The sequence below is a fragment of the Taurulus bubalis genome, assembly GCF_910589615.1.
Source record: "Taurulus bubalis genome assembly, chromosome: 6".
NCBI classification, from domain to species: Eukaryota; Metazoa; Chordata; class Actinopteri; order Perciformes; family Cottidae; genus Taurulus; species Taurulus bubalis.
Window position 1 is genome coordinate 10,233,228 of NC_136594.1, and position 26,721 is coordinate 10,259,948.

Sequence of the window (26,721 nt, forward strand, 5' to 3'; positions counted from 1 at the left end):
GAGACCCCAATGTTTTTTTTAAAGAATAAAACTATGGGTTTAGATATGTGGGTGTGTGTGAGAATGGTGTAAGCTGCATGACAGGAGAACAGGACAGTGTGTTTAAATAAACTCTCAGTGTAATCCCTGCTTATGCAGCTCCATGCAGTCTTGTCTTACTGTCAGTCCACATGCAATGCAATACATGCATGTTACTGACTGAGTGTGCCATGGTAAATAAACAAATGGGAATGAGACTAACACAATAAGACGAAACAAACATGCCATAAATTATGAGACAGAAAGACGATAACACTTGAAAACAGCATGAAAATGAACTCAAGGATCTGTCACCTGATCAAATGTACTGGAGGCTATAAAACCAGGATAACCAAATACAATTATAGCAAAGACAACCATAACTACACTTCAGACATCTCACCTGAATTTGATCACTTTTATGTCCCTGTTTGAAAGTTGTTTGTGGTTTGTTTCCACTGATTAGGAACGGAAATGTCATTCTTGTATGTACTACCTGCATTCGATTGTCATTGTTTTATTACACCTAGCAAACATTAATGGAGTCAAATGCAAAAGCCCTGCAATAAATCCTGTAATATAGTGATAATAAAACTAAAGTTTGAATCACAGTTGTAATAATAAATAGATTAATCAATTTCAAATAATACAACATAAAACAATATAAAGAATAAAAGCAAAATAACTAAATGTTCACTGGTTATAACTTCTCTAACATGGATATTTGGTGGATTTCTTAGTCCTTATAAGTTAATATACTTATCTTATATCTTTAAGTTTTAGACTGTTGGTCAGACCAAACAATCAGTATAAAGATGTCAACTTGAGCTCTAAGCCTTTTTGATCATGTTCTTACATTTTAAAGACCTAAAGATACATTGAAAAAGTAAGGGTTAGTTGTGATGTTTAGTTTTGTTCAAACTAAATATTTAAAACAACTCAGTATTTGGTGTTTTTAGTCATTTTCCCTTCAATTTCATTAAAATGTTCCCTTGATTGTTCTTACTATTTTATGTTTGCAAAGCATATAGCAATTAAACGTAAAAGCACAACAATCTGCAGCCTCTAAAATTTGAAGCTGAATCAACTATCAAAGCTTCTCTACAGTTTCACCATAAACATGAACATTATAACATTCAATAGGGAAGGTGGGCTGTGGTAATATTGGACTGCATTTTTAATTGAGTGGATCTACTAACCTCCAGACAATTGGGTGAATATACTGAGAAGAGTGCCAGACAATACTAGTAATTAACAATAACATCACAATTAGGAAACACTAGGAGACTGTTTAAATATATGTTTACTATCTGTAATATGTTATTGTTGTCGTTATTGTTATTATTATTATAATAATTATGACATTGCAATCCAAATGAGCTCAATGTAAATCTAGTTAGCTCGCTGTGTGTCAATTTAGATGGTCCACAGGTCCAGGATCTGTTCTGACGTATATGTAATGTTACGTTAGCTTGCTCCTCTTGAAAGTGAAGAGGAGTGGCCTGCGTTGTGTAGACATTATAATCACAATATACAGGCGTAGCTAAACATCCCAAAATATCGAATTGACATTATCTGACTAGGCGGTAAATTAACGGAACCAAATGAGGCGTCTTGTTGACGAACACAAGCCGTAATAGTTCATAGTTAGCTGTTTAACCTTAGCAAGCTACAGCAACGCTGACTGTCAGTGTAATGGCTAAATCCACAGAAATTAGATTGGTTAACCGATGTCCCGATTTTGAGTGAAGCAGTGTTGTAATACAGCAGGTTGATCCCAAATCAAAAGAGGTGTTTACCTGGATAGATGCATTCTGAATTTGGGGCGTACGGTTTCGGATCGGCTATAAAAACAAACGAGGAAGTCTGAAGTACCACAGCTGCCTACGTCACTGAATGTTAAAGTCCCGAGAGCAGCGATTGGTCGGACAATCCGGAAGTGCTGGTGTTACAGCCATGATTACAACCAGAGCCGTTTATTGAGAGTCACATTATCTACGCCCACTCCAATGGACCATCTTTTTATTGTAAACGGCTAAGACGTTTAAATAAATATATTGTATAATATCAGCACAACTGATCAAAATGAACACGTGCATCATAGCATGTGAGTGCATCAATTTTTACCACTAAATGAATGATAACAGATTAAGCTAATGAATCATCCTGGATCAAGTTAGCAACACTAACTACGGCAAGAACGGGCTATGATTTGTAATTTCCGTTTTCTTAAGGATATTTGATCAAAAGGTTGTGTAATTAAAGGGATAACGGCTTCTAAACGTGAATTTATTTGCGCCATGGAGTAAGTTAAATATTAATATTATATATTTTAAGATAAATATAAGATTGAGGCTTGTCAATGTAGGCACGTTAGGTGATGAAATGAGCATATCAATTTATTTTGGAGTACTAGCCATTATTATAAAGTGAACGGTACACAATAATAAGGAGAAGAGATATGTGTGTGTGATACATCGCCAATTATATGGATTTAGAGTGCAGATTGAGACTTCTAAACACTAAACCAAAACATAACACAGGGTTGAATTATGCTTTGTGACTCTGTTGACTGTTACCGGTCTATTTATTATGTTGCAGCTCAGTTAAATTTTGATGGATGGATACGGGAGAGGGAAGTTGAAGGGCCTCTTTTAGATTGAAAACACAAGGTACATTTAAAATCGACCAGCAATTTTGAAAAGTATATAGATTAACTGGAGAATACTACTAAATATGAAAGATATTATACTGCTATATACATATATATATATATATATATATATATATATATATATATATATATATATATATATATATATATATATATATAAACGGACTGCCTTCCACTCTGACTTCTTTCAAATTCAATTTAAATGTAGACCTCATGATGGCATGAGAGGAACACTTATTCTCTTCATGCTACAAATAGCATATAGAATGGACAGAGGCAAATGGGGAACGAAATGCTCTTTGATGCCACTAAACTAAAAAGTATTACTCTGCAGGTTCATCTGTATCTGCACTAGCCCTGGGAGATGTGTATGGATGTAGGAGTGCATTTAAAATATAAGAAGCACAAAAGCCCATAATAATGACGTATTTGGAGTCACTGGGTCATATTACACTGAAGCAAGAAGTTCTGTAAAAATTATGATGCAAAAAAAGATGATACAAAAAAAGAGTATGGTTGTTGTTGTCACGGATGTGAGATAGTCATCCGGAAATGCGGAGCTTTACCGCAGAAATATTCTGACCTCAAATGACTTAGGTAAAAAGAATGCAACGCTTCTCTGGCTCGCTTTCTGAACGACGGCTTCAGACGTCATTAATAGGTCCGTTAAACAATCACGGGCGCTGTGCGCGGGGCTGTGGTCGTCACCAAACTGCCTGTGGGCGTCAAGGTGGGCGTCGAAGCTTCTCGGCTGTTGATTGGTGCGCCGACGTCACCAGGTTGTGTTTGATAACATTGAGCATCAAACAGCAGGACGAGACGAGGGCGGTGGTCTTCAGGCAGTTATTCGCAAGGTCTTTTCATAACTAGCAGAGGTCTGAAGCGTGCTAAGGATACTAAAACATCAAAGGTACGGTTTCTAGCCATCACACCACCGGAAGGTCAACGGGATTGTCCCGGTAATGTTGTGTGAACTTCTAGCTAATGCCCGTCAGCTAGCTAGTCGGCTAAAGCTAACTATCGTTGTGGTAGTTAGCTAGCTAGTTAGCTTTAGTCCTCACTATTTAGCTAACGTTAGTCAACGTTAAGGCTGCCGAAACAAAAAGCTCACAACTTTAAACATGTGTCCAATAACTATTTATTATCTTTGATAATTGTAAGCATTTTTTACTGAAACCCCTTTTTGTTTATATTTATCTGGATTTTGTTGTGTTGTTAGCGCGAGCAGGTTTATGACTGAAGAGTTGCATCATTCATGTCACGTCAAAGTTAATCTTACTTTAGCAGGCATCCTGATGTTGTCACGCTCCTTTTTGTGAGTGCTGTTGGATGGAAAGGTTGTGCGCTGATTAAATGATTCTAGTCATTATTAATTTTTTATTGGATTGAAAATGTTATGTATACATCAGAAGTGTTTGTAATACCTTAATTAAACTAGGTTTATTTTTATAATATTATTTGAATTATGATCATTTATATGGGATGGTTTTCCATAGTTACGAAGATTAGATAAACTAAAGCTTTTGCCTCATGATTTCTAGTTTGAAGAATAGTTGGAAATAGCTGACACATTTTCAACTTTCTGATATTATGGGGCCCTCCTGAACAACGTTTTTTGTAATGTTCATTAGAATTCTGCATCTTTTCTAACTAACCATTTTTTTCCCCGGACAGCAAATCCCTCTACATCTGCATCCAGTGCTTCTCCAGTGTTTGTGCTATCAAGGTGATGTCAGCCGCCTGTCTCGGGCGCCTGGCAAGGTGCAGTGGTCCACATGTGGGACGTAGTGGTCTTATAAAGATGGCCCTAGTGCCATTCCAGCAGGTCAGCCACCCCCAGTTCACAATCTTCCAGAGACAACTTTACAGCCCTTCAGGAAAACTGGCCAGCAACACACGCTTTGATGCAGACAGCAGTGGCCGCCCCACTACTTGGGATTCATTTGGCATCTGGGACGATCGTATTGATGAGCCCATACAGCTGCCTTCCAGTATTCGCTACGGCAAGCCTATTCCCAAAGTCAGCTTATCCAGGGTAGGCTGTTCCTCGCTCATCGGTCAACGTAAGGACAACGAAGACCGCTTCCAGGTCTCCCAAATGACCGACAACATTCTTTATTTTGCTGTGTTTGATGGGCATGGCGGGCCAGAAGCAGCTAACTTTTGTGAAAAATACATGGAGAAATTCATCAAGTAAGGAGTTCGTTATATATGCCGTTATCAGATATCTATACTACCAGAAACATATTTGCTGATTAACAAATTGAATGTGTGAAATTGTTTGATCGCAACAACAAAACCTCACTCGTTATTGTAGCTGATATTCAGATGTTGTAACAATGTAGTATTTTGGTCATTGTTTCAGGGACCTTGTGGCGAAGGAGTCCAATCTGGAAGTAGTTTTATCGAAGGCCTTCCTTGAAATAGACAAAGCTCTTGCAAGGCACTTGCACTTCTTTCCAAAGGGTAGGTTGTACGCCTTTCATGTTACATGCACATAGATCTACTTGTATATATACACACGCATGTATTCATGTAATGATACTTCTTTTCTTCTTCTCTCTTTAAAACCGTACTTACTTATCCAACTCAAGCTTTGATGCCTTGGATTTTTTCAACTGTCATGACCTGAGCACTTTGGTTAGAGGTCTGTCATTTAACCCAAAGTTACTCAATAACTATTGGAACAATAACCCAGCTACAAGTAGAGCAAACACCAGTGCTTAACTGCTTCATTACACATTTACACAAACAGAAAGGCAACAAATAAAAGGAAAAACCTGAGAACATGTGTGGATCATAGACTATATATATATATATATATATATATATATATATATATATATATATATATATATATATATATATATATATATATATATAGATATAGATGGCTGATGTTTCTCCCCTTCCTCCCACTGTACGAAAGTAAAGCCAAAATACCCGGACACGGGAGCTGCCACCTAGTGCTGCATGGTAGTGATATTGAGGTCTTGCTTGTCAGCGTGAGCACCTCCTAGCTACTGTTTCATAAAAAATAAATAAACACACCAACATACATTGGTGTGATAAGAACTACCTTAAATGACAGAAACCATCTATGGACGTGTATTTAGATTCTTTAGTTTTTGGTTTATCTCATGTCCCATCCACTAACATAGAAGGGGTGGATTTATGACCTACATGTATACTGCAGCAGGTCACCAGGGGACAATCCGATGTTTTGTCTGTCATGTGGTCAGTCTGTGGTGTAAATAACCATAATGAAACTGGATCTTTCCATAAGAGAGCATGAGGGGGTCACTGATTTTTATGTTTTTGCCTGATGAGTACACTTATCTGAATCATATGTTATGGTCTTCATCGTCACCAGATCTCAACACAGTTTAACACCAGTGTGAGATTGTGGATTGGCATGTTTAACAAATGCTGAAACTGCTTTGAAGTCTTGTTGTGGTCCCGACACTTTACAAAGTTACCTAAAGTTGTTTTTCCTTTGATTTGTCACCCGTCTGTTGATATTTTGTCAATCTGCAAAGTATGTGTTTATTGGCATTACCGGTGATTTAAGAGGTAATTTAGGCACCACTTAAAGAAATGAATGCAAAACATTTCTCTCAATAAACCACGCGGTCTACTTGTTTGCCCTTGTCATATCGAAACTTTTCCAATTAGGTTAACTTTTCTCAAACAGAATGATGTCTGATTTACGGTTGTCTGTTAATATACAAGCTAGTATACCTTTAATGTGGCCATACATTGGCCACGCTGTGTGAAATGTCCCAATATGCCTGTGTGTGTGTGTGCATGTTATCTACGGCAGCTGCTGACCCAGCTAAGAGCTGGAGGCCCTTGGCACCAATGTGGATGACGAGAGGCTAGATATTGAAGGAGAGTCCAGCGGGTCCTAAATCCTGGACTACTGGAAGGTTCCCTATCTTTCTCTCACTCCACTCTTTCTGTCTCTCTTCCCTTTCTTCTCTCACCAAGTGTATGCAAAGCTTCTTGTGAGAGAGTGCTTCAGTTTGACAAGTTGTATGAGTTGTATGTTGTCACTGACAGATCTAGTCCATGAGATGCAGCATGTTTGAAGTGCCGATTAGGCTAAAACACACGTCTTAAAAGCATTTATTTAACCGGAAAAGCAAAAAGTCTAATGCAGACTTGTGTCTACAAATGCCAGCGGATTAATCCACATATTGACATTTGATGCTGTTTCATCAAATTTGTCACCCCTTAAGAAACTAAAGTTTATGTGTAGTTAAATATTTTCCATACTTAAAGTTGACTGGAACCATGTTGCAGAGTTCAAAGTTAAATCAATATTTTACTGCCTGCATTAATAAGAATTGTTAGAAATTATTATTATTATTACTACGTCATTATTTTTTATATCACTTTCCTTTTATTAGTCCTGATTTTCTGATTAGTTGTGCATTTTTCACATTCCTAACTCTACATAAATATATGCAAAACACAGAAGTAAAACAAACCACTTGGGAAGTAATAAGACAAGTAGATTTATTTTTTAGATGTGTGTGTGTGTGTTGTTTTTGAATTTCAAGATCAGTGCTGGACACTGAGTGTTTTTGTCAGTTAACACTGATTCTTTTTAGTTTTAGCCTTAAACCTAACTCTGCTGTAAAATTAGCTCTGGACCTCAACTCTGCTGAAACAGTCCAACCTGCATGTGTGACTTCCTCTATTGTTTACTGCTGTAATCTCTAGTTCGCTGTAAATGCACTAGATGACTTCCACCCTTGTGTTAATGTTTTACTGTGTGAATGCAAGAGTGTGAGATGCACTTTGGTTGTTGTTGTTGTGAACAGTGACTTTGTGTGGACTTTTTATTGCTCGATCCAGCTCTGATGTTTCCTTTTATGTCTCTGTAGTACCCGGGATGAATTCAGGAAGCACCTCCACTGTGGCGCTGCTGAGGGACGGCATCGAGCTGGTGGTCGCCAGTGTGGGTGATAGCCGCGCCATGCTGTGCCGCAAGGGCAAGGCCCTAAAACTCACTGTTGACCACACCCCCGAGAGGAAGGACGAGAAAGAGAGGTACAAAGATGTTGTGGGTGATGCCACGTTTGTCAGCGGGAGATAGTGGTATCAGATCAACAGTAAAGTATTAAGGCTTTAATTTGTTTGTATTCTGTACTCTGTTAATTGATTACATCTGAAAAGTGCAATGCTGATGGAGTTGCATCTGCAGTAATGAGAAGGATGTGGTTCATTTTATTGTAAAAAAAACAATTATTCTCTGTCAACTGAAGCAATTCTTTATGTACCTCAAGGGTAAAGAGAAGTGGGGGTTTTATCACCTGGAATAGTCTGGGGCAGCCAAACGTCAACGGCAGGTTGGCAATGACCCGCAGCATTGGAGACTTTGACCTGAAGAGCACAGGGGTCATCGCTGAGCCTGAAACCAAGAGAGTATCGGTACGTTTTATAAAAGTGGAGTTAGTCGTAACTCCACTTTTTGTGCACGCACCTAAGAGATGGTCCAGTGACAAATTCAGCTTCTCAACACATTATTGTTAATAATGGAGGCACAATAACATAATGACAACAAAGATTTGTAGTACAAATGTGCACAGTGTAATTATCACAAGCTGCATCTCTTCACATGTATGTGCACATTTGACCTCCATCTTAAATGTGATGACGTACACAATACAATGAAAATTGCACATCTGGATACATGTTTTCTTCCCCTCCTATCTGCCAACCTGAATAAGCACCAGTATACAATTTCACATCTGTCTCAATGTGTAAACATGTCACAATATTTTCAAAAAAGTAGAAAAGTTTCTGAATATTGCCTGGCCTTTCCTCAGTTGCACCATGCCCACGACGCGTTCCTGGCGCTGACCACCGACGGCATTAACTTTATCATGAACAGTCAGGAGATCTGCAATGTCATCAACCAGTGCCACGACCCCAAGGAGGCAGCTCAGAGAATATCCGACCAGGTAGGACGTTCATACTTTGCGTTTAATATGCTCAGAGTGAAACCCCACACTTTCTTTAAAGTAGGAGATCCTTGTGATGTGACTGGTCGTGGTTTTACCTTCTTATGCAAAAGGAGGTGGTTTATTATTCACCACTAGGTGTCGCACTTTGGCTACACTAAACTGGAGAAGCGGCTTGTCACTAAAATGAGAATAGCTGATTGACATTTAGAGTCAGCCCGCCGCTGCGCAAAAGTTCCACCCTCCTAGATGGTTACTTTCCCCCACTTCCTTGTGGAAAGCCCTGTTTACTGTTCACAGCCTGCCTGTAGGAGTTGGGAGACATCTTTAGATAAAAACATTAAAATAGTGCCCATTATTGTTTACAGTCATAAAAAAAACACTTTTATTAATTCCACTCGCACCAATCAACATCTCTTAACGCAGTGGTTCTCAAATGGGGGTCCGCGTACACCTGGGGGTACGTGAAGGCACTCCAGGGGGTACGTGAGATTTTTTAAAAATCTATTTAAAATTAGCATCCATTCAAAAATCCTTTAAAAATAGTTATTTGACAAAGATTCAATGCAACAATGTAAGTTCACAAACTGAATTTTAAGTATTTAAGTAGGCTATTTAATTTAATTATCCTAAAAACCTAGAGTCTCCCCCATATCAGGATGGTTTGACCCAACCTGGCACACGCCACCTGTCGTTACCCGTCTATCTATCACTGCCGCCAATGAAGTCGTGGTTGAAGCGTAGCAGCAATGCTGCTAAAAACACGGAAGGACAAGTGCCAAAGAAGATTTGTCTGTCATTGTTTATGTTGTCATCACCTTCTTCTGTGAAAACGGAATAAGCTGGAAATCCTGCAGCAACATCTTCACGGACGCAGCGGCCTCGATGACGGGCAGCAAGAGAGGATTCGTAGCGCGCATTAAAAAATAAAACCCTGACGTGAAGTGGACTCACTGTGTCATGCACAGGGATCGTGCATGACACAGTGAGCATTGGCGTGCAAGAAAATGAGCCCTGTGTTACATGACGTTTTGAACGACAGTGTCAAAACAAAGAGACCAGCATGTTAAACCTGTATGACAAGATGGGGGGCTTCCTGAAGAAGGCAGAGCTGTGGAGAAGGTCCTCTGCAGAGGGAGATGAAGTTTGCCACATCCACACTCACACAGTTTTGGGTGTGTGTGAAGCAGGAGCACCCTAACCTGGGACGGAAAGCTTTGGAGCAGCTACTACGCTTTGCCTCCACATGTTTATGTGAGGCCTCCTTCTCTGCAATGACTGATCAAAACAAAGCAAAGAAGCAGACTGTGTCTGGAGAAGAGAGAAGAGCTTGATCACAGTAATGGCCTCCCTGCCACCAAGACTGACAAAGATCCTCAGTGAAGCACAAGTTTCTCACTAAAATGTAAATGCAAAAGCATTCAGTTCAATGCCATATTCATTATTGACAGTTTAATAAATCCAACACTGACGACACAGCGCTGTGTAGTACTACTTTTTTTTTTTTTTACCAAAAATGATTTGCGCTGGTTAGGGGGTACTTGGCTGAAAACATATTTCACAGGGGGTACACCATTGAATAAAGGTTGAGAACCACTGTCTTAACACATCAAAGCAAGCCTGCTGAAATTCGATTTATTTAATGTTGTTCTATTTTCTCTTTTAGTCCCTTCAGTACGGCGCAGAGGACAACAGCACAATTATCGTGGTGCCCTTCGGTGCTTGGGGGAAGCACAAGAGCTCGGAAACGAGTTTCTCCTTCAGCAGAAGTGTCGTGTCCAGCGGTCGCTGGGCATAGTCATCAGGATGGTGGACGTAAAGGTTGTGGTCTGTGACCTAATTACTTTGTGCAATACAATCAATCACAGTGCCCTTGTGGAAACATTAAAAAGAGAGTGGTTTGCCCAAAAAACAATACCTAAGTGTTACAAAATGTTATTATTAGGATATCTATCAGTGGATTCATGATGTGCACTAAATGAGAACGTATCCTCTTTTATAAATTATTTGATCAACTAGCAAGCCAATGACCGTTATAGTTGCTAAAAGCTGAGAGGTGTTTGAATGGAAGACGGGTAGGACTGTTCCGAATACTTCGAAGCTTTTAAAGCTTCATTCATAATATTGACATTCAAATTCTAAATTGACAATCAAATGCTGCACAGCTTTTTGTTTGTTTTAATAGAAGGTATCCTGGGTAGAGGTGGGCCAGTGACAAAGCAGTGTTCTGATTTTAAATTATTAATAACATACAGGAACATTGTGTGCTGTAGTCCACATTCAACCTTCTCTTCCTCTCTGTCCTGCTCTCTCTCTAACACACACACACACACATGTGCTTCGAACGCCGTGGCACTCGAGCTTTAGTCCGCACCTACATGTATTTACGGTGAAAAAACTGACTTTGTTACATTCATTAACAAACGTCTTATGATGAATTTTAATCACATTTAAAAAAAAATGTGGGTGCTGTCATAAAATGACAGCATTTGAAGCTTCATTTAAATAAAGATATTCGCTACAGCCCTACAGACAGGAGTTCATGATGACATTAAAGCCGTCCCTACCGTGCTCGACTTTTGCTACTATTTTAAGACTAGTGTTCCTGTCGGTTTGCCATTCAAATAATACATTTTCTATTTAGCTGTATTGCCCAAATTTTACTTTTTTACTTAGATTTTACCGCCGTTTGAAGCCTGCAGTCTTTTCGATTTCATACAGAGACGAGAGTGGGGAAAATACAATAATTATACAACGTTTGTCCATTAATTGGAATTAATTTAACCTATGTATTAGTAAGCAAAATCTACTTAAAGGTACAGTATGTAGCATTTAAGGGGATCTATTGGCAGAAAGGGATCATTATGTTAATAAGCGTGTTTTCTTGATATAATGTGTATAATCACCTGAAACTAAGCGTTGCTGTGAAACCAAATCAAACACTGGCTCCGCATCGGTCACCGTAGTTCAACACGCTTGGTAAACCGGATGAAGTTTCAGTTTACCGCTTACAGACGTCGCCAAATCCTACACACCTTAACGGTACATAGAAACGTCACAAATTCTGAAGCAACTAAGCATCAAGGTTTTAATGACTGAGTGTTAATTCAGCTTCCTGATTGTCATTTGGGTCAAAGCATCTAAGTATTCTCTTCTAAACATATCTCCACTTCTAAAGACTTCCACATGGACAATGCACTTATTGTTTTCTAGGTACTTCTACTTATTTAAGCACCAAATGCAATGTTAACGTCTAATTGCACAGTCTTGATGGTTTGGGAGAAATCAACCCTGAATGTTCTATGATCTAGTGAATTAGTGTGAATGAAGTTGCTCAGTGCTTTTTAGATGAACAGCATTTGAGTGGCTGTGACAAGATATTAATGTTTCTTGCTGTATGAGCTTGTGTGAGTGTTAATATCTGTGCTGATTTTAAACAGGTCATGTAGGTGCATTAAGATGTGTTCAGAGTAAAGAAATGTACAGTGTATGTTTTGTAAATAAATCTATTTATGTATCTGGAAAACTGATAGATCTCGTTGCATAACAACTCCTCTTCAGAAAGTCCGAAAACGTCACAAACACAGGACTTTATTTCGGCGGTTATTTTGTGTAAAGCTAGATCATGTTGATTGTAATTTTTTTTTTTCAATCAGTAATTCCTCATTTACACCATTATTGTGTCACTCAGAAAGATCAAAGCACACTTAATGCAACACTAAAGAATTGTTCAGCTCAGAGCCATGTTTGACGATGTGAATGATTACTTCAACGCCCTCCAGGATAGAGGAGTAATTCCACTGTAAGTAGTCTTGGTGGACCTTGTGTGCGTAGATACAGTGGCAGACTTAAACCTTTAGATCAACTCTACTGCTTGTGTTCACTGTTGATCTTTTGTTTTGTGGTTGTTAAAGCTAGAGAAATGCAACACTTCATATTTATCATCATTGTTCTATCTGTGAGATTTGCAAATGTTGTGTAGCTATCAGTTTTATCCTTAAACAACATTTATAGATGTTTTGTAAATACATTTTTTTCCCCCACATTCACATATTGAATGCAACCGGAAAATATTACATGTACTTATAATAAACAAGTCCTCCATACAAACCTCCTTATCTTTAAAGTTCTCTATCACAGTGTGCTCAGTTTTTATTTACTGTATTTTATTTCACTGTTTAACTGTGGACCCGTATCTGGGACCTAAAATGTGACCGGTTCAACAACACTCTGTTAGTACTGTATTTCTGGTCTGAATGGATTGTGTCCCTTCAATAAAATACATAACTTATGAAAAATTGACTTCTTGACCATTTCATCCAGGAATATACAATAAATGTTTAATTTTCACTTTTATCGCCAATAAATGTATTATGTAAAGATAAATGGAGCCTGAAAGACACATCAGCTGCTGGAAGAAGTTTTAAAAAACTGTACTTAAGTAGAAGTAGTAGTACTGTATTATGAAAATACTCCACTACAAGTAAATGACCTGCATTTAAAACAGTACTTAACACATTTTATCCAGATGCTGCTCTGAAAATGACTTCAATGCAGTAAAAAGTCAGAGCCGCCATTTCTAAATTACAACCGCGTGGTGGTAATTTTAGTGTTTAAATTCAGTTGTGTGTCTATATCTAGGAGTATTTGGCTTTGAAAAAAAAAATATATATATATTGTTTTTACTTGCTATTAAATAGTTTCCTTTTAAATGATTGCATCGCTTGTTTTTTTATGTATGGATGTTATGATGGAAGATTTTCCTGCAGATCTGTTAAAAAGGAATGAGGTCTCTGAATCAAAGTTGTCTAAAGTCCATTTATTCCTGCAGGAAGGAAAAGTCTGTCTTGTAATTCTATCTTTTCAAGGCAAGACAATGTTATACAAATAACGTTATCTTGCCTCGACTGAAAGTTCTGGTTCCACAGGATATGAACATGATAGCTGGAGGAATGTTTACACAAACGTGGATTTTTCTAGATAGAAGGTGCATACATTAGACATGAGACGTTAGACGAGACAAACAACAATCAACAACAACAGTACAATGATATTAAATCAAGTATAAGATAAAGTGCTCAGACAAACAGATAACGTTAATGTAAGTGTATGTTAAAGTGACACGTGTGTTTAAGTTAAAGTGTATGTTAAGTGGCATGAGTGTTTAAATATGCATAATCTGCATAACCATGACGGTTTATGGAGTGTGTTCTAATAGTATTACATAAATGAAGCATAAATAAGGTGAAAGTGAAGTAAAGTACAGAACCTTGAGGAACTTTGTGACTGACTTTATGGAGGATTCTTAGTTTACATGTAGAAACATGCATTTGCAAAGTTTCAGTCTCCACTGTTTAGCTCTGGTAAACAAAGGGTTAAACTGCTGTTCAGCTCGGTGAGAGTGTGAGACACCTGTCCCTGCTTTCTTGAGTTGCTCTGTCATTCTGAAGCAGCGCTCCTGAAGGCTGCAGCACACGATCTCCACACTAGCAGACACCTCACAGCTCGGTAAGTTACTGCAACAATATTTTTCGGTAACACTTTCTAATAACTACACACTATTTAGCATCGGTAATCATGAGTAAACACTTAACTCATCATTTATAAAGCATTGTTTCAACATGAGCACTAATTAGTAACCAATTAGTATGCAATTCATAAACACAGTTATACATGTTTTATTCTTGATTAATTAGCTTTACTATGTGTTTTATGATTGGGTATTCATACTTTATAAATGATGGATTCCCCATTTGTAAATTAAATAATATATATTGCAATACCAATGAAGTGCAATTTAAATACATTTAAATCCTTTTAAAAAAAAAAACTTTTATTCCGTCTGTATATATAATATTGCTATTGTGGATTATTTTTTTCTTTACTGTTTTACTGTTTATTTATATTACTTGATTTTTATTTATGTGTCTCTTGTGTGCACTGCTGCTGTAATCCTGCAATTTCCCCACTGCGGGACTAATAAAGGATTATCTTGTTTTATCTTAATATATAGTTACAAAAAAATTATGAATGTTGTAAAGTAACAAATCAATGAATTAATTGACACAAACATAATCAATATTTTGATAATCGATTGATTATTGAATTATGTTTTCATGCAGGAATGGCAGAAATGACTGTTTTTAGCTTCTCAAATATATTTATATTAAACTGACATGCAACCTTTTGACTTGAGTAACTGGATTTAACATTTCTTCACTATTTTGTGACATTTCACAAGCCAAACTATCAATTGGTTAATTTAGAAAATAATATTTCATTATCGAGTAATAAATGAGTTGCTGCCCTAGTTTTAAGAACTTTCAGTGCTTTAAATCCAGAGTTACAGTAGTGTGAGAATCCGGGCCGTAATGAGAATCTTTAAATATTGATACTGTGTCCTGTGTATTTTTTGTTTGTTATGTATATTATTTTTGTTAGTTTGTGTAGAAAATAACGAGTGTGTTTTTATTTATTATAGTTTTTCATTTATGCCTGTTTTCATTTTTTGAAGCGATATGAGAAGTAGGAAGTCTATTTAAACAATTAAATGAAAGAAAAATAGTACAGGCATACATTTAAGTTGCTCAATGTCACCGGTACAATCTGTGTTATTCATTTTGAAATGATTGATACTACCATAATGTGAACTGATTGATCTGATTGTCTTTTGTAGAATACATTTCCCTTTAAAGTGGGAACACTTTAAGGAGACATGTGTGAGCATGTGCACATGTTACACTCACACAATAGTTTAATACCTTTTGAAAATAAATACATGGGGAAAACTAGTTTGGTGCCAAAACATTGGTGATAATTCATGGAAGACGAGTGTGTTGTTGTAGCATTATTTACCTTTGTGCCATAACCAGCAGTGTGTGTGCATTACCTGGAATTCCCCCAAGAATTTATTTAAGCGCTGGTGTTACTGTAAGCCACCCAGATCCTAACACATCACATCTTTTGGTCAATTTAACAGCTGCCATATATACATGTGAGGTTTTCTGTGTGAACCCCTGCGATGCATTCCTTACTTGTACTATGTATTTCAAGATGATGGAGAGGGGTCACATCAACATTGCAATGGCAGAAGATGCCGACACCAACGGGGTGGGCATGTCAAAGGTCGCCACAGCCGTGGACCAGAAGACGCTGCCGCGCGGCTCCATCGTGAGCTTCCATAACATCCAGTACAAAGTTCAGCTGAGGAGCGGCTTCTTATGCAAAAAGAAAACCAGTCCCAGGGAAATACTGTGTGACCTCAAGTCAGTTGTAACAATTGTACACCCTCTTTCTTCAACTTTATTCTTTGTTGTGTGTCTTTTATCAGTTCCATCTGTCTCTTTAAATACTCTTTTTTTAGTTTTTTTCTGATCATTCACACACTAAAATGTTGCAAAACAAGACCCAAATGTTCATAGAGAGCCATAGGTGTTTTCTCTGTGGCACATTGCACAGTTGTTGCTTTCTCTAATAATTAAGAGATTAATTACGAGTAAGTTCTTAGCTAACAAGACAAAAAATATCATTGACTATCGCAGACATTCTTAATTTAGGAGACCGTAAACGAGAAATGTTTTTTCATTGCAATTCAATATAACTCATTGTGTCTTAATCCAACAATAGTGAATAGACTCTTACATTGGTTTCTTTCTGATGGTATTAAATACAACTGACATTTCCCATGGAAGAATGACTCATTTCACACAAGTTTTTAGGCCTTTTCCCGCCTCAGAGTTAATTAAATGATATTAAGCATGGTTTCTTGCATATAATCTCTCTAGTGAACTAAAGAGCAGTCTGCCAGGGAAACAAATTAAACACTGTCACGTGATCCGCTGCCTGGGTTTTATTCAAGTCTTTTAATTCCATTTTATATCACTGACTCTGAAGTCAAAGAATTTGCTTTTTACGCGACTGTATATATTGTTTTAAATATGTGCAGCTTTCAAGACATGTTTTGGACATCTGTCAAAACTGTAAAATCTTTTCATGGATATTATTTTATTATTTTATTTGGGATCAGGGAGGACAGTTTATTTTTGAAAATTAAGTGTTTTCATCACATGTAGAGTGTTTCGTCACATGTCCAATAATCACTTTATTTTTTAACTCCTCACACTCCTTTTATCATAAAACTTAAAGAGTGAAGTGAAAATCTTGAGTTATGAATGCAAACCATTTTATTATGCCGTGATCTTTGCCTTTCAATTAATGCATACATGTTGAATTGCTTACAGAGAGTTGTGTGACATTGTCTTGCAGTGGGATTATGAGACCTGGCCTCAACGCTATTCTTGGTCCTACTGGAAGTGGAAAGTCTTCGTGAGTATCACATTGATCTCCAAGAAAAAATACATTGCAAATAGTCAACTGCATTTGTTATATTTATTAAGTATGATTTTGTGGTTGTTTTTCTTGAAAGATTATTGGATATTCTGGCCGCGAGAAAGGATCCTTCAGGTCTCTTGGGAGAAGTACTCATTGACAACGCACCACAGCCTCCAAACTTCAAGTGGATTTCTGGCTTTGTGGTTCAGGTGCATCTGAATTATTTAATTTACTTTAAACCTGCATGAACAGATTTATTTGTGTAGCCAGTCTGATGTTTACTCTCTGGTTTGGTCTTCACTAACTCTGAGACTAATATCTTCAGCTGCTAAATGGTCCATTGTGTTTGGCAGCCTGTTGTCTGATGTTTGACGCTGCGCAGGAAGTGTACAGTATGTTTCTTAAAGCTTTTTCACTGAAAACAGCCGCCTTGAAACTAAACAATAAAGGGCTGTAAAACCCAAACAATGAGCTGAAAGGCACCAAAAAGCTCCATGATGCTGAGGAGAACTACAGAGTTGGGTGATTGAGTCCTTGTTGATATAAAAACAATGATTATAGCAGCTTTAAATACAGAGTTTGCTAGTTTCTAAACACTGTTAGATAATCAATTATCTGCATTACTCTATATGAAATTTAGACTATACAAAACAAATTATCTTCCCTGTCTCTGACCTTTGACCTCAATCTCTTGTCTCCTCTAACAGGACGATGTGGTCATGGACACCCTGACTGTGAGGGAGAATCTGCGTTTTTCTGCAGCGCTGCGGCTGCCCAGCTCTGTGCATCCGAGTGAGAAGGACACTCGAGTCAATAACCTCATCACAGAACTGGGTCTCACCAAGGTGGCCGACTCCAAGGTAAAGATTCACACAGTTACCTATCTTCTTATTTAAGTCATCAGATGAGAGTTATGACAGACGTATGCGGGTGTTTTCTTCAGGTGGGCTCAGCGATAGCGCGGGGGATCTCAGGAGGAGAGAGGAAGAGGACAAACATCGGCATGGAGCTGATTATCGATCCCTCAGTTCTCTTTCTGGATGAACCGACCTCAGGACTGGATGCCAACACCGCTAACTCTGTCCTGCTGTTGCTGAAAAGGTAATAAAGAAAAAAAGAGAATAAATCATGAAAACACCCTTCAAGAAAAAAAAGTTAGCTAGATCAAATCACAATAAGTAAAAAAAAAAACATATATAAGGCCCATCTGTTGTATTCATAAACTGATATGTTTGATATAAAAAAAAATCACAAAGCTACAGTGTATGCACTGCTATGTGGCACTTATTCATGACTTTTACTGTCTTAAATTATAATGAATTAATTGATACAGTTTTAAAAAAATGGAAACATGGATTATAATATTTGTAAACATAAATGTAAACATAAATTCAAAATAATGAAACAAACAGTAAAGAGGAGGAAAGAGATTTTTGTTGTGGTGTTGTTGCAATTAGAAGGAATCTTTATTGTATTTACTATTAATATATTTTGTTCTTCCTATGTCGTTTCAGAATGGCCAGTCATGGAAGAACCATAATTATGTCCATCCACCAACCCCGGTACTCCATCTACAGACTATTTGACTCTCTGACTCTGTTGGACGCTGGTAAAATGGTTTATCATGGACCAGCGCCAAACACTTTGGACTACTTCACCAACATCGGTGAGTTTGTGGAAACTGTTATCACCACAAGATACCATCTAACATCTAAACTCTGTTCCTGGTGTTTTTAATGTCACCTGGAAATAAATGTAGATGGTTGTGCAGCTTTACTTTTATACGGCAATACATTAAACAGACAATCGGGTAACAAAAGCAGCCTTGATAAAACACTGGACACATATTGATATTAGATAGTAATCATTGTGATCTGTGTTGCAGGTTACCTCTGTGAGCCCCACAACAACCCGGCTGATTTCTTTCTGGATGTTATTAATGGAGACTCCAACATCACAAACATGAAAAAAGAGCTTTCCTCTGAAGGTACTGCCATTTAAAAAAGAATATTATTAAGAATATATCATAAGCAACAAATGTCTGTCTATGTAATAGGACAAATTTGTAAACATAATTTTTTTCTTTTTTTAAAATAAAAGATGAAATAGGGCTTTTACCTACTCGCCCTTACTTTAAGCTTTTCTAATATTCCTGTGTTTTATTTCTTTTGAACGGCCTTTATTTACTTGTTTAGAAAGCATTCCTATGCCATTTTATGATATTTGTTGAGTGTTTTGGTTATCAAGAGATAGTTTATTTGTTTAGCACCTTTCAAAAAGTTAATTGTAAGTGTTTTACATAAAAGGCACTACGGCCAGATATGAAAGAAACACAGGGAATAAAAATACACATATATTAGATATAGAAATATCAAAAATGAAAGAAGAAATAGGAAAGAAGCTAAAATTAAATAAAACAGACGGAACAGAGCAATACAAATGTCAAATCGGAATCTGACAAGAAAGTCGAGCAGTTTAATTCAATCGGTTGCTGGTCAATCAGGCAATGGCTATAATATTTATATAGCACATTTTATACACGTAAACCCAAAGTGCTTCACATTTAAGGACTTTATACTTAATTTATACTTCATTTTCTCTGTGTCAGCAATACTGGTAGTACATATGAATAGTACCTCTATAAGTTTGCAAGACTATAAGCCTTTTTAATAGGTACATAGTATATATATCATGAATATTTTCAATCTCAAAATGGAAAAACGCCTAGACATTTCATTAAAAAAAACATGTGTAAAATATTCATTTTCTGTGATATTGTTATCTGCTTTTTACTTAGACTAGAAAAGGCTTCCGGCTATTGTCCCATTGTGTTTTCCAGTCCATAAGTCTCATTTATAGTCATCTACAGGCATCTATTTACAAAGAAATGTTCAGGCGGAAATAAAAACCTTATACTTTAGTGTATTCAAACTCATATAACTCAGTGTCAGCAGCACTTAAAGTGATTCTGACTATTGAGGGGAAAAAGCTTCAGATTGTTACCTTTCAAAAGAGACCAAGAGCATGCATTTACTCCAAATAGTTCAAGTACAGCTTCCAATTTACTTTGGGTATACCTGGATAGGCGTTTTTCGTCAAATTTTACAGGAATGTTAAGAGGTTAAAAAACGTTTGTTTATATGTACAGCCTCTGGCTGCTGCATTTTGAATAAGCTGGAGCCGCCCTATTGACTTGACTTTCCTGTAAATAGAGTGTTACAACAGTATAACCTGCTTGAGATAAATGTATGAACCAGTTTAAGATTTGAATGCTCCAAGTTTTTAAATGCTAAAACATTGGTGATAATAAAAACCTCTCTGTTTTAATTTTTGTTTGTTTTATTTGCAAGTGGAAGAGCAACATGTTTCACTCACACAGCATTAGACTCTTTTATAGGGTAAATATTCATCCAGACCACGAAGAAGGTCCACGGCATGATTTTTTCTTTTTTTAGCCAATGCTTCATGGGATCTTTAGGGTCTAGAAGAGTATTACATCTGTCATTTTCCTCGTGTGCATGGCCAGATTTGGACCTTGAGGAGCTCATCAGTTCCAGGCAGAGAATCCAGGAGAACCTGGTGGAGGAGTACAGGAACAGCAGCTACTACAGCGACACGAGAGCTGAGCTGGAGCGCATCATCCAGGAGAAGTGCATCTCATATTCAACATCTCAAACCGTCACCTACAACAGCTCCTTCTTCCACCAGCTACGTTGGGTTCTCGGGAGAACCTTCCAGAACCTCGTGCTGAACCCAGAGTCGTCTGTGGCCCAGGTATGCATCCCTATTACTCAGCTCATCATCAGTGGTAAGAATATCGCAGTCATGAACTTGGAGCCATCTGTTGTTTTATTATTATTATTGCAATGGACATATTTTCATAAAAATGACAAAATAAATGACGGACTCTCTCAAGCTTGATGAATTGTTGTGCTTTAGTTCCAGCTTGCAGTTTCCAATTTTTGCCCCAACTCTTGTGGGAAGATTTTTTTTTACCTTTTGACAGATGCAAGCTTGCTGTTTCACCCTGTTTCCAGCTTTGCTCACTGGCTGCTAGCTGCAGTTTCATATTTACCGTTCTTCACAAAAAGAAAATTCGGGGAAAACATAGCAAGTAGTAGTTAAATTAGTTCTACTCTGTATTTGTTCTGGTGGCAGCCGCTACACCTGCAAATGTTTGAACAATGACATCCCCATTATGAGTTTAATATTGTATGCTCAGAAAGAAGAAGACAAAATTATCCAGAACGGTCAAATACTTTTTCTTAACATCTCAGTTTTCTGTTTTAAGGTTAAAGGTTTAAACATGATGTTGTGCCACTATCACTTTTACTTTGTTCAAACACTCCAAAGAGTTAAAATAGCTGAAAAATAATCTATCTCAGTGCTGTTATCATCTTCAACAGGATGCATAGACAGCACTTTGGAGGGGTTGAGACTTAATGCTCTCATTAGTCACCCCATGGCGGCAAAATGCCGTCAGAAGTCTCCTCACTTTAAGAATTATTAACAGCTAATTGGCCCTAAATAAGTCAAAATAATCCTACAAGAGAGGCTCTAGGTGGCGTGGGCGCGATAATCGGCTTTGGTGACTGTTGCGACCCGACTCTTGCCTCTTTGGGCCAGGATCTGAACTGATATCATATCTGGACAAAGCCCCTTGGCCCTGGTCGGGGACTCATCACATGATGCCTTCATGAGCTATCACCCCACTGCCCCGCTTTCACATGAGGGACTGCGGGGAATGAGGTGAAAAAGGCTCAACCTTATTAGCTTATCCCTTCACCCTGGGAACCACTTAGTCCCATCATAATCTGTAAATTGTTAGGATTAAAACTTGTGTCGCTTTCCCTTTTCTCACTCTTTTTCATCATCCTCCCCCACCAGCAGTTCTGGTGAGAGCGGCGTGGAGGAGCAGGGTGTCCACTTGACCCCTCAGCCCCAGAATCATTGGCTTTTCTGTCAAAGAAGATACTGCTTAAATCTTATTTTTCATTCTTCAAATATAATTCATGACAGTCCACAATTCTAATTTAGGACTGAATTCCTTCACTGATGGCAAAGAAAGATATGAGAAGGAACTTTCGAATGTGGACACAGTCGTGATGGACCAAGAGTCATAATAATCGAACCATTATGAAGGTGATTCTGTATTGTACTTGGAGCCAATGAAGTAGTTTCAGTACTGGAGTATAGTATCTTAAAAAAAACGTTTTTTTCTATGTACAGCCTCTGGCTGCTGCATTTTGAATAAGCTGGAGCCGCCCTATTGACTTTACTTTCCTGTAAATAGAGCGTTTCAACAGTATAACCTGCTTGAGATAAATGTATGAACCAGTTTAAGATTTGAATGCTCCAAGTTTTTATATAATTTTTAAATTATTTTATATTTTAAAAACATTGGTGATAATAAAAACCTCTCTGTTTTGATTTTAGTTTTATTTGCAAGTGGAAAAGCAACAATTTTCCCTTTTTTTTTTAGCCAATGCTTCATGCGTGGAGCCCTGAATGACGGCCAAAAGCCAAAATCGTTTTTCAGACAGTAAATGTGTTCTTTCAAGCATTGTTTGGGTTTTGACCCTGTTTACTAATATACAAGCAAGGCTTTTGAGATTGTTGTCAATGATTCTATTAAAATATTTTTTTTGTGCAGGTGGTGGTCTACGTTGTACTCGGCATCCTTGTTGGAATAATTTTCTTCGGGGTCAAAGACGATCAGAGTGGTCTACAGAACAGGTGAGAAACCAGCTGAAATACTGCGCGTGTCCTCAGAAATCCTCTTGTTTTCATCGTTAATCAGTATCTATGAAGACTCAACACACTTACAATTGGCTTCTTTGTGGCATTTTAATTGTAACATTTTAAGAGACTTCTTTTAGTTTTTAACCCTAACCCCTTTTTTATGAAATAATACATTACATAATAGCTAACCATTAAAAAAACACCATCATGCCCAAACACCACTCCCTCAACTGTCAGGTAGCAAACACAACAGACCAGGACTGTTGAAGGTTGATTAAAGACACATTAGAGAAACTTTCCACAAGCACAAGGTCTCACACAACCCCTGCCCCCTATCCTCCGCCATTGGCAAATACCTCTTCCAGGAAAATTATATTATTATTTTAAAACTGTATTTATTCACTGCAACTGGTCTGATTTGTTGTAAAGTCAGTCACTTGCTTTTAATGAAGAAGTGTGAAAAGTAGAGCAGTTCCTGCATGGCTAATCCTCTTACCATGTTTTATTGGGCACAACCTGGTACTCCAAAACTCAGTGAAGCACATTAGAAATCTCAATGGTCTCCCTCTTTCTTTCTTTTTTCTGTGTATGGTTCAGTGAAATATAAGGACCTAATGTCATTATATTTCATGGTCAATGCATAGGCAGTATAGCAGACACCAGTGTACACGGCTTAAATGTCTCAAGTTATTCAGCCCTCCCTCCTTTCCTCTGGGTGCAGGGCCAAAGTGGAGTCAGTCCCCTTTTAAGTCCCTGCATGTACATGTGGACCACATCACATTTATACCATAATCTCGAGCCAACTCTCCCTTTAAAGTCAACTCTTGTCTGTGTAATAGGCAAAGCTATTTAATTTACAGAGCATGTTTCATTAGAGTTAAACTCAAGAGAAACTATTTTCATTTTACTTACTTATTCAAGACTACGAGCAAGACTCATCCGGCTGAGAAATAGTACAGCCCATAACCTCCTGTAAGCGGAGCGGACACACTCACCAGTCATAAGGTCCAGTGAAAATGATTTCCTAAATCTCCCAGAACATGTGGACTGACACACACACACACACACACACACACACACACACACACACACACACACACACACACACACATTTGTTTGAATCCGCCTGAACAAATTCCTTGCATGTGAAAAAATATGTGGCAATAAATGGTTCTGATTCTGATTTGTTTTTCCATTCTAACAGGATTGGCGTCCTCTTCTTCATCTCAGTCAACCAGTGTTTCGCCACTGTGTCTGCAGCTGAGCTTTTCATCATCGAGAGGAAGTTGTTCATGTATGTAAGCTGATTTTACAGTATGCCGATTTCAGTTTATCACTCCACACAAAAGTTATCTCTCGAATATATAACGCTACACTGTGAGCTCTTTGACCACGACACAAGATTGGCCAACAGGGGGGAACGAAACCAATTACCAATTTGGCATTCTCTCTTCCAAATAATCCATTCATGAAATTAAATTGCACACTTTAGGATCCTCCTTCCCCCAGGAAAATATGCGTATGCTGTCAGCTTTATCCTGCTCCAAACTACAGTTATAACATCAGCCTTTCAAAATCCACTATTGGTCGACCTCTAGTATGTAATCTGCCAGGAAGTCATCTATGTGGATAATTCAAAAATAAATTTGGAATAAATGGATAGAGCTAGAATTTGATTTCTGCTTCTGTTTTCTTGTGACAGGCATGAGTACATCAGTGGCTACTACAGAGTGTCTGTCTACTTCATCTCTAAGATCGTGTCTGACATGGCTCTGCGCACCATCCTCTCTGTTATCTTCTGCTGTATTGTCTACTTCATTATTGGTAAGATTGACAAAGGCATTAACTAATTAATGTGTGGAAGCAGATTGATAATGAATGTGAATGCAGATGGCTCAGTATTTCTGTCTGGAAACTAGAGAAGTGCTCTCGGTAGAGTGCAGATCTGTACCAGGGGCTTCTCCCTCTTGACTCCCAAACAAATAAGAGTTGAATTTCACTCAGTTGTCACTCCCGGCTCCTTTTCAGCCAAGATGGCGACAAAGGTAACATAAAAAGGTATTTATTCATCTTGTATCATGCCTCACTTTCGTTGATTGTAACATACATAAGGCATGAAATTAAACTGCAGATGATCCAGTTCAAATTTTTACTTTAATATGGATGCAAGTTTTTGAGCCACGACAAAAGCTAAAATATGGCCTGCACTAGATTGGGTAAGAGTTGATTTATTGCCCAGCCGATTGCCGGAAATGCCTTTTGCAACTGAGGCAGTTGTTGATCATTTGCGGCCGCTACCGGCTCCAAGAAAGTCAGCAGCCAGTAATGGTAGAAAATATTCAATAAAATGTTTTTTTTAAGTGTGAGGTCCTTGAGCATCGTTGTAAATGAGCAGAGGAAGTATCATGCAGACTAGTCCAGGGAATCTTTCCAGGAAAGTCCATCAAAAAGGACAGATTAGCCGTGGACATACATACACTCCCCACAGTTTACGGTGGAGATAATAACTGTGTGTGTGTGTGTGTGTGTGTGTGTGTGTGTGTGTGTGTGTGTGTGTGTGTGTGTGTGTGTGTGTGTGTGTGTGTGTGTCCGTCCGTCCGTCCGTCCGTCCACTCAGGGTTAAAATCCACCGCTACAGCCTTTTTATTTTTCATGATGAACGTGACCCTGGTGACCTTCACAGCCACCTCCATGGCCATGGCCATCTCAGCTGACCAGCAATTCGTGGCTCTCGCCAACATCTACATGAGCATCACCTTTGTCTTCATGATGGTGAAAGACACAGCTGCATATAAAAACTCAGATGTTGTGATGTCAAAATGTCAGCTGAGAAAAAAGTTTGTGTTGTGTTTTTAGATCTTCTCAGGTCTGCTGGTGAACTTACCCAACATGGCTGGCTGGCTGTCTTGGTTGCAATACTTCAGCATTCCTCGCTACAGCTATACAGTAAGTCACAATTAAAGTTCTGCAATCAAACTAATAGTGAGAACTAAATGTTTATAGTTCTCTGACCTCATTCCTCCATTGATCAACACAGATCAGCATGCCGTCTCAGTCTAGTGTCTAATCTACTATATTGACTATGACCTGCTGATCATTTTATTGACCACGCCCTCTATGTTTAGGCTTTGCTGATCAATGAGTTGGTGGGTTTGAAGTTTTGTGACGAGGATGTGATCCGAAACGTCAACACGTCCCCTGTAGGGACGAACAGCAGTGTGAGCACCGTCGGCCTGATGTGAGTAGACCTGCATGCTTTGTAAATGATCTGGTTTTATCTTACTGGTTTATACCACCAGGGACAAATTAGGAATTCTCCAGTCTAACTAGTCCACCATGTTTCATGTTAAAAGTGGACATTTTTACAGTCATAAGCATCATTTCAGTTGACAAACATTTCTTAAATCTGCTTAAACATTTATATTTAATGTGCAAGTGACAAGTTGGTATTGTTATTACAGATGTACAGGAGAGCAGTATATGGACAACATGGAAATAGACTACACCGCCTGGGGACTGTGGGAGAATATAGTGGCTCTGATCATTATGATGTTCATTTTCCTCATCATCGCCTATCTGAAACTCCGCTACATCAAGAAATTTACTTAAATGTTTGTTTTCAATGAAAAAGCTGTAATAACTTAACCTGTCAAAGAAAATAACACCATTATTTGCTTAGATGTTAGATGTAGATGAGACAACTAAAACGACTCTCATAGCTAGATTTCAAAGTATTTGATCCTCTCATCTAACTCAAAGTGAATAAGCAAGTTCCCCCAAAAACCTTCTTTTTTTTGTGTCTATGGTTTTTGTTTATATAGTGTGATATTCAGTTCGGCAAAAAGTCCAACCTGAATGCAAACATCCGTTTTGTCATCTTTGGTGAAAACCATAATAATAATTTCATGTATTATTATGTATTATGTATATTTTTAGGTTCAATGTATTTAAGTGACTCTCATCAGGGTTTTTCTCACATCCACT

The 26,721-nt window shown here is 38.0% G+C and overlaps 2 protein-coding genes across 2 annotated transcripts; both read left to right on the forward strand.

The window, feature by feature from the left end:
• Nucleotides 1–4,421: 4,421 nt before the first annotated feature.
• On the forward strand, nucleotides 4,422–12,949 carry ppm1kb (protein phosphatase, Mg2+/Mn2+ dependent 1Kb; the record flags this gene model as incomplete). Its single annotated transcript, XM_079219660.1, has 6 exons — nucleotides 4,422–4,885; nucleotides 5,058–5,158; nucleotides 7,585–7,750; nucleotides 7,987–8,131; nucleotides 8,530–8,664; nucleotides 10,331–12,949. The coding sequence occupies 6 exons, from the start codon at nucleotides 4,422–4,424 to the stop codon at nucleotides 10,460–10,462; spliced, it is 1,143 nt and encodes a 380-aa protein (XP_079075786.1). The 3' UTR covers nucleotides 10,463–12,949.
• Nucleotides 12,950–15,717: 2,768 nt separating this feature from the next.
• LOC306737564 (broad substrate specificity ATP-binding cassette transporter ABCG2-like) lies at nucleotides 15,718–26,346 on the forward strand (the record flags this gene model as incomplete). The annotated part of the gene is made up of 15 exons (XM_079219303.1): nucleotides 15,718–15,929; nucleotides 16,930–16,989; nucleotides 17,090–17,204; nucleotides 17,703–17,855; nucleotides 17,939–18,096; nucleotides 18,510–18,661; nucleotides 18,881–18,982; nucleotides 20,522–20,769; nucleotides 22,649–22,731; nucleotides 23,942–24,031; nucleotides 24,440–24,561; nucleotides 25,355–25,509; nucleotides 25,594–25,683; nucleotides 25,863–25,975; nucleotides 26,199–26,346. 15 exons carry the CDS (start codon nucleotides 15,718–15,720, stop codon nucleotides 26,344–26,346), a joined length of 2,001 nt encoding a protein of 666 aa, XP_079075429.1.
• Between the last annotated feature and the right edge of the window lie 375 nt (nucleotides 26,347–26,721).